Raw genomic sequence first — 8,628 nt, 5'->3', positions numbered from 1 at the left:
AAAAGTCTGTTCTGTACATCTGCGTCTCTTTTGCTGTCTCGCATACAGGGTTATTGTTACCATCTTTCTAAATTCCATATATATGTGTTAGTATACTGTATTGGTGTTTTTCTTTCTGGCTTACTTCACTCTGTATAATAGGCTCCAGTTTCATCCGCCTCATTAGAACTGATTCAAATGTATTCTTTCTGATGGCTGAGTAATACTCCATTGTGTATATGTACCACAGCTTTTTTATCCATTCATCTGCTGATGGATATCTAGGTTGCTTCCATGTCCTGGCTATTATAAACAGTGCTGTGATGAACATTGGGGTACACGTGTCTCTTTCAATTCTAGTTTCCTTGGTGTGTACCCAGCAATACAGCCACTATGGAGAACAGTGTGGAGATTCCTTAAAAAACTGGAAATAGAAAAGAGTTTTTAGAAAAGGATAAGATATTAATTGAGGCAGTTGAGAAAGTGATATTGGGAAATTATACAACTAATTATAGAAAAAAGACATTTTGTCAACACCAGATGGGATTATTGCCTCATTTCTAAGTGGTTACTTTCCTAATCTCCAGCTTTTTCTTTAAAATCAGTTCTTTCAAAACAGGATCACTGGGCAGTTTCAAATATTTGAACTTAATGGATGGCTCTCTACTAAAGGAAAAAAATGTTCAAGAGTTATGTTAATCAAAGGGATTTGAAAGTAAGCAAATGCTTTGGCATAGTTACATTTTAGTCTAAGAATTAATGAGATAGAGTGAAGTAAAAAAGTGGAGGGGAGAAGGAGGAAGGAGGGGAAAGTCTCCAGTCTAATTGCTTCCTCTGTTCTACAGATATCTCCTTTGGGGAGATGGCCACAAAGGAATACCCAAAATGCCTATTCACTCTTCAGGGAATGAATGCCACTCCTCTGACAAAGAGGTGTGTTCAGCCTCTCTGGTTTCAGAGCCTGGCCCTCCTGTTTCATGGCATCTAAAAGGAAAGGAAACCAGGAGGGTGGATGTGGGGCCTGGATTCCAGCCCAAGCCCACTCTTTCCCTTCCATCTGTAGGTACCTTCTTTCTAGAATGCTCTCTCCTCATCTGATGGGTTATACATACTAGAGGCAGGTGAGTGAAGATGGGAATTGGCTCTATTAGAATTTGGGCTAAAACTGACTTAGCTCACTCCATGGATTTTCTTAAGATATTCCTTAATTAATGACGCTGAGTCTTAAAAACCTTAACTGTATCCATACATATTGTTATATTGCAGATGTAAATTCTATTGAAAGACAGAATTTTATGTTGAAAGAAGATAGTTGTTTTTAATATTGCTAATTGCTTGATGCTTTTGCCTGCATTAAGTATTATCATTTCCATCCTGTTCTCCTGTATTATCACTAGATGGTTTTCAGTTTTCTTCTGTTTCAGTTATGATGATGAGAGCATTTTTGAGAATCATTCACATGAGTCAGTTCGGGACAGTTCAGCCATGCAGTCGTGTCCAATGCTTTGAGATCCCATGGACGGCAGCCCACCAGTCTCCTCTGTCCATAGAATTCTCTGGGCAAGAATACTGGAGTGGGCTCTCATTCTCTGCTCCATTTTTATGTATAGTATATAGATGTTATCCCTTTCCCCTGGGTCTAGTGCAGGTATTAGTGTTTTGGGGAAAGCTCATTTCAATGAGACCACTGTCTGACCTTCCAGGTGTGACTAGATGTGAAGATGAGGAATCACACTCCAGTAACTGAGTTCCTCCTCACGGGAATCCCTCACACACAGGGGCTGGAACACGTGCTCTTTGTCTTCTTCCTCGCCTTCTACCTGCTCACTCTAGTGGGGAACCTGCTCATTCTCCTGGCCACCCTCACTTCCTCCAACCTCCACACCCCCATGTATTTCTTCCTGGGCAACCTGTCAGTGTTTGACATCTTTTTCCCTTCCGTGAGTTCCCCCAAAATGATGCTCTACCTACTGGGGCAAAGCCGGACCATCTCTTACCAGGGCTGCGCCTGCCAGCTCTTCTTTTATCACTTCCTGGGCTGCACGGAGTGTTTCCTGTACACTGTGATGGCCTATGACCGCTTTGCCGCCATCTGTCACCCCTTGCGGTACACGGCCATCATGAACCCCAGGGTGTGTGCCATCTTGACTCTGAGCACCTGGATGGGGAGCAGTGTGCATGCGTCTGTCCTCACATTCCTTGTGTTTAAGTTACCTTATTGTGGCCCCAAGGAGGTGGGCAATTTCTTCTGTGACATCCCGGTTGTGCTGTCCCTGGCCTGTGCAGACACCTCTCTAGCTCACAGGGTGAGTGTCACCAACGTAGGTGTTGTGGCACTCTTGTGTTTCCTTCTTGTCCTCACTTCTTATACTCGCATCATTATCTCTATATTGAGAATCAGCTCCTCAGAAGGCAGGCACAGAGCCTTCTCCACCTGCAGTGCCCACCTGACTTCTGTCCTGCTCTTCTATGGACCCGTGGTCCTCATTTATCTCCGGCCTGCCTCCAGCCCATGGTTGGATTCTGTGGTTCAGGTATTAAATAATATTATTACCCCATCCTTAAATCCTTTGATATATAGCTTGAGAAACAAGGATGTGAAGTTGGCTCTGAGAAAAGCACTAATCCATGGAGTACATACCTGAGGAGTGTAAGCTTTTCTGTCATTATCTCTCCTTACAATTTTGCCTTGTATTTATCTGGGGCACCTAGTCTCTTAGAGTTGGTGTGACTGCTAAGTGTGATGTAGGACAAGTAGGTTGAATTAATTCCTTATGATCAGTGTGTATATATCATATAAAATTTTTTTCAACAAACTCTTTTACAGCACTTACCATGTGCTAGGCAGTATTCTATGCACTTTACCAGTACTGGCACATGTTTTTATTATCACATGGAGTAGATATTATTATCCCAATTTACAGAGGAGAACATTAAGGCACCAAGAGGTTAGGACAGTTTTGCAGAGTCTAAGAGATAGAAAGTCACTGAGCTAGGATGTGAATGCAAGGTTTTCAACTTTTTGCTAATGCTTCCACTGTATTGTCAGAATTATAACATAAATGCTTACTTCTTTTAGGGACTTCTTTTCAATTTACATTGAGTATTCTCCAATTTTCCAAAAAAAGTCTGTAGTCTATTAAATTTGTTCCATTAATTTTATCACTTTTTAATATATATTTTAATAAATGTTATGTATTTCATCTTGATATAAAGAATTTCTGTTACATTCCCGAAGCCAGGTGATATCCATATATCTACTAACATGTATTTTAATAGATCATCAATCTTAGTTAAGTATATCTGTTCTTTGCTAAAGTGATTTGAATTCTATAATAATGACTGCAGATTATCTTTCATTAAATTAAGACTGAGTTTGAATTGCAGAATTCCTGAACCTTCAAACATAATCAGCTTTTTTCCCTTATATAAGTAAACAGATTTGAAGAAAACAGGAAGACTGTGAAAATTAAAGTGACCTGAAATTATGCATTTATGCTACCACTGAAATATAATCACCATTAACATTCTGGCATTTGCTCTATCTCTCTCATTGGTGACTAAATTAGAACTAAATTTCCTGACTTCCTCTTTATAATTATTTGTTATATATCTCTATTATTATATACCTATCTGCTGCTGCTGCTGCTGCTAAGTCACTTCAGTCGTGTCCGACTCTGTGCGACCCCATAGACGGCAGCCCACCAGGCTCCCCCATCCCTGGGGTTCTCCAGGCAAGAACACTGGAATGGGTTGCCATTTCCTTCTCCAATATCTACATATGTGTATTTATGCAGTTGCAGTCACATATGTGGGGCTTCCCTGGTGGCTCAGTGGTAAAGAATCTGCCTGCAATGCAGGAGACCCGGGTTCTATCCCTGAGTTGGGAAGATTCCCCGGAGGAGTGCGTGGCAACCCATTCTAGTACTCTTGCGTAGAGAATCCCACAGATGGAGGAGCCTGGCAGTCTGCAGTTCTTAGAGTCACACAGAGTCGGACACGACTGAAGTAACTAATCAGCAGCAGCTGCAGTCATGTCTATAAATAAGTGTATAAACTGCTCACTTGCACAGTCATGTCAGACTCTTTTCAACCCCATGGACTGTAGCCCACCAGGCTCCTCAGTACATGGGATTTTTCAGGCAAGAATACTGGAGTGGATTGCCACTTTCTACTGCAGTGAGTCTCTTGTGTCTCCTGCATTGACAGGTGGATTCTTTAACACTGAGCCACCAATCTTGTTTTAATAGTGTATCAAGTATTTTCAGTTGCCACAGTTTTTAACCAGTTTTATTGAGATATAATTTACATACCAAATAATTCACCCATTTAAAGTACATGAGTCAGTGTTTTTTTAGTATATTCACAGATATGTGCAACCATCCCCATGGTGTGTTTTAGAACATTTTTATCATCTCAAAAAGATATCTTATACCATTTAGCTATCATTCTCTTATTACCTCTGTCAGCTTTGACTGTAAGCTATCATTAATCTGCTTTCTGTATCTATAGATGTCCCTGTTCTGGACATTTTAATCAACAGAATCACATAAAATGTGTGTTTTTTTTTGTGTGTGTATGGCTGTCTTAGCATAATGTTTTCAAGGTTCATTCATGTAGTAGCAGGTTATTTATGTCCCTCTGCACCTCCCCCCACTTCATATGTGATATGACTGTCTCTTGTTCTCTTGATTTCTGAGGCAACTATATGTTATTAAATGCATATGTATTTACAATTGTTCTGTCTTTATACCAGATTAACCCTTTTATTATTATAAAATATTCCTTTTTATCTCTAGTTACATGTTCTGTTTTAAAGTCTATTTTGTCTACTAATCTAACCACTTCAACTCCCCCGTTGTTTCTATTTGCATGACATTGCTTTCTCTACACTCTTATTTTCCTTCTGTTTGTATCTTTTTATTTTTTTAAGCTTAAATATATTTATTTTAATTGGAGGCTAAATACTTTTTTAAAAAAAGTATTTATTTTTAATTAATTTATTTGGCTGCCCTGGTTCTTAGTTGCAGCATGTGAGATCTAGTTCCCTGACCACGGATGTGAAACCAGACCCCCTGCATTGAGAGCTCAGAGTCTTAGCCACTGGACCACTTGGGAAGTCTCCTGTTTTTGTCTTTGAATTTAAAATGTGTCTCCTATAGACAGAATGCATTTGGATCACTTTTATGGTCCAGTTCAATGATCTCTGCCTTTTGATTGAATTTTAATCCATTCACATTTTAATGTTAAAATAGATATAATTGGATTTATGTGTGATATGTAAATATCACGTTTACTTTTTGCTTTCTATATGTGTCATTCCATGTCTTTTATTGTTCTTTTATTTCTCCTTTAAAAATTAATTTAATTAATATTTTTAGCATTTTTAAATTCTTTAAGGAGTTCTTAACTATATTGTTTGAATTATTACCTTAATAGTTGCTCTAGGGCTTACCATGTTATGTCTTCAGTTAGGTTCAGTTCAGTTGCTCAGTCGTGTCCGACTCTTTGCGACCCCATAAATCACAGCACACCAGGCCTCCCTGTCCATCACCAACTCCCAGAGTTCACTCAGACTCACGTCCATCAAGTCTGTGATGCCATCCAGCCATCTCATCCTTTGTCGTCCCCTTCTCCTCCTGCCCCCAACCTCTCCCAGCATCAGAGTCTTTTCCAATGAGTCAACTCTTTGCATGAGGTGGCCAAAGTACTGGAGCTTCAGCTTTAGCATCATTCCTTCCAAAGAAATCCCAGGGTTGATCTCCTTCAGAATGGACAGGTTGGATCTCCTTGCAGTCCAAGGGACCCTCAAGAGTCTTCTCCAACACCACATTTCAAACACATCAATTCTTCGGTGCTCAGCCTTCTTCATAGTCCAACTCTCACATCCATACATGACCACAGGAAAAACCATAGCCTGGACTAGATGGACCTTATGGCAGAGTAATGTCTCTGCTTTTGAATATACTATCTAGGTTGGTCATAATTTTTCTTCCAAGGAGTAAGCGTCTTTTAATTTAATGGCTGCAATCACCATCTGCAGGGATTTTGGAGTCCCAAAAAATAAAGTCTGACACTGTTTCTACTGTTTCTCCATTTATTTCCCATGAAGTGATGGGACAGGATGGCATGATCTTCGTTTTCTGAATGTTGAGCTTTAAGCCAACTTTTTTACTCTCCTCTTTCACTTTCATCAAGAGGCTTTTTAGTTCCTCTTCACTTTCTGCCATAAGGGTGGTGTCATCTGCATATCTGAGGTTATTGATATTTCTCCCGGCAATCTTGATTCCAGCTTGTGCTTCTTCCAGCCCAGCGTTTCTCATGATGTACTCTGCATATAAGTTAACTCAATAGGGTGACAATATACAGCCTTCACGTACTCCTTTTCCTATTTGGAAGCAGTCTGTTGTTCCATGTCCAGTTCGAACTGTTGCTTCCTGACCTGCATACAGATTTCTCAAGAGGCAGGTCAGGTGGTCTGGTATTCCCATCTCTTTCAGAATTTTCCACAGTTTATTGTGATCCACACAGTCAAAGGCTTTGGCATAGTCAATAAAGCAGAAATAGATGTGTTTCTGGAACTCTCTTGCTTTTTCCATGATCCAGCGGATGTTGGCAATTTGATCTCTGGTTCCTCTGCGTTTTCTAAAACCAGCTTGAACATCAGGGAGTTCACGGTTCACATATTGCTGAAGCCTGGCTTGGAGAATTTTGAGCATTACTTTACTAGCATGTGAGATGAGGGCAACTGTGCAGTAGTTTGAGGATTCTTTGGCATTGCCTTTCTTTGGGATTGGAATGAAAACTGACGTTTTCCAGTCCTGTGGCCACTGCTGAGTTTTCCAAATTTGCTGGCATATTGAGTGCAGCACTTTCACAGCATCATCTTTCAGGATTTGAAACAGCTCAACTGGAGTTCCATCACCTCCACTAGCTTTGTTCGTAGTGATGCTTTCTAAGGCCCACTTAACTTCACATTCTAAGATGTCTGGCTCTGGATTAGTCATCACATCATCATGATTATCTGGGTCGTGAAGATCTTTTTTGTACAGTTCTTCTGTGTATTCTTGCCACCTCTTCTTAATATCTTCTGCTTCTGTTAGGTCCATACCATTTCTGTCCTTTATCGAGCCCATCTTTGCATGAAACGTTCCCTTGGTATCTCTAATTTTCTTGAAGAGATCTCTAGTCTTTCCCATTCTGTTGTTTTCCTCTATTTCTTTGCATTGATCACTGAAGAAGGCTTTCTTATCTCTTGCTAGTCTTTGGAACTCTGCATTCAGATGCTTATATCTTTCCTCTTCTTTGCTTTTTGCCTCTCTTCTTTTCACAGCTACTTGTTAGCCCTCCCCAGACAGCCATTTTGCTTGTTTGCATTTCTTTTCCATGGGGGTGGTCTTGATCCCTGTCTCCTGTACAATGTCATGAACCTCATTCCATAGTTCATCAGGCATTCTATCTATCAGATCTAGACCCTTAAATCTATTTCTCACTTCCACTGTATAATCATAAGGGATTTGATTTAGGTCATACCTGAATGGTCTAGCAGTTTTCCCTACTTTCTTCAATTTGAGTCTGAATTTGGTAATAAGGAGTTCATGATCTGAGCCACAGTCAACTCCCGGTCTTGTTTTTGTTGATTGTATAGAGCTTCTCCATCTTTGGCTGCAAAGAATATAATCACTCTGATTTCTTGTTGACTATCTGGTGATGTCCATGTGTAGAGTCTTCTCTTGTGTTGTTGGAAGAGGGTGTTTGCTATGACCAGTGCATTTTCTTGGCGAAACTCTATTAGTCTTTGCCCTGCTTCATTCCACATTCCAAGGCCAAATTTGCCTGTTACTCCAGGTGTTTCTTGACTTCCTACTTTTGCATTCCAGTCCCCTATAATGAAAAGGATATCTTTATTGGGTGTTAGTTCTAAAAGGTCTTGTAGATCTTCATAGAACCATTCAACTTCAGTTTCTTCAGCATTGCTGGTTGGGGCATAGACTTGGATAACTGTGATATTGAATGGTTTGCCTTGGAGACAGAGATCATTCTGTCGTTTTTGAAATTGTGTCCAAGTACTGCATTTCGGACTCTTTTTTTTGACCATGATGGCTACTCCATTTCTTTTGAGGGATTCCTGCCTGCAGTAGTAGATGTAATGGTCATCTGAGTTAAATTCACCCATTCCATCCATTTTAGTTCGCTGATTCCTAGAATGTTGATGTTCACCCTTGCCATCTCTTGTTTGACCACTTCCAATTTGCCTTGATTCATGGACCTGACATTCCAGGTTCCTATGCAATACTGCTCTTTACAACATCGGACCTTGCTTCTATCACCAGTCACATCCACAAGTGGGTGTTGTTTTTGCTTTGGCTCCATCCCTTCATTCCCTCTGGAGTTATTTCTCCACTGATCTCCAGTAGCATATTGGGCACCTAATGACCTGGGGAGTTCCTCTTTTGGTATCCTATCATTTTGCCTTTTCCTACTGTTCATGGGGTTCTCAAGGTAAGAATACTGAAGTGGCTTGCCATTCCCTTCTCCAGTGGACCACATTCTGTCAGGCCTCTCCACCATAACCCTCCCGTCCTTGGTTGCCCCGCAGGCATGGCTTGGTTTCATGTCTTAAATTACCACAATAAGCTTCAGACAAAT

At 40.5% G+C, this 8,628-nt stretch overlaps 1 protein-coding gene across 1 annotated transcript; it reads left to right on the top strand.

The window, feature by feature from the left end:
- Positions 1-1,700: 1,700 nt before the first annotated feature.
- On the top strand, positions 1,701-2,624 carry LOC138084057 (putative olfactory receptor 10D4). Its single transcript, XM_068978136.1, has one exon. It carries the CDS (start codon positions 1,701-1,703, stop codon positions 2,622-2,624), a length of 924 nt encoding a protein of 307 aa, XP_068834237.1.
- The last annotated feature ends 6,004 nt before the right edge of the window (positions 2,625-8,628 follow it).

Source organism: Capricornis sumatraensis, chromosome 8, assembly GCF_032405125.1.
Source record: "Capricornis sumatraensis isolate serow.1 chromosome 8, serow.2, whole genome shotgun sequence".
Lineage (NCBI taxonomy): Eukaryota > Metazoa > Chordata > Mammalia > Artiodactyla > Bovidae > Capricornis > Capricornis sumatraensis.
Note: the sequence above shows the minus strand (reverse complement) of the source record. Positions and strands in the feature narration are given on the sequence as shown.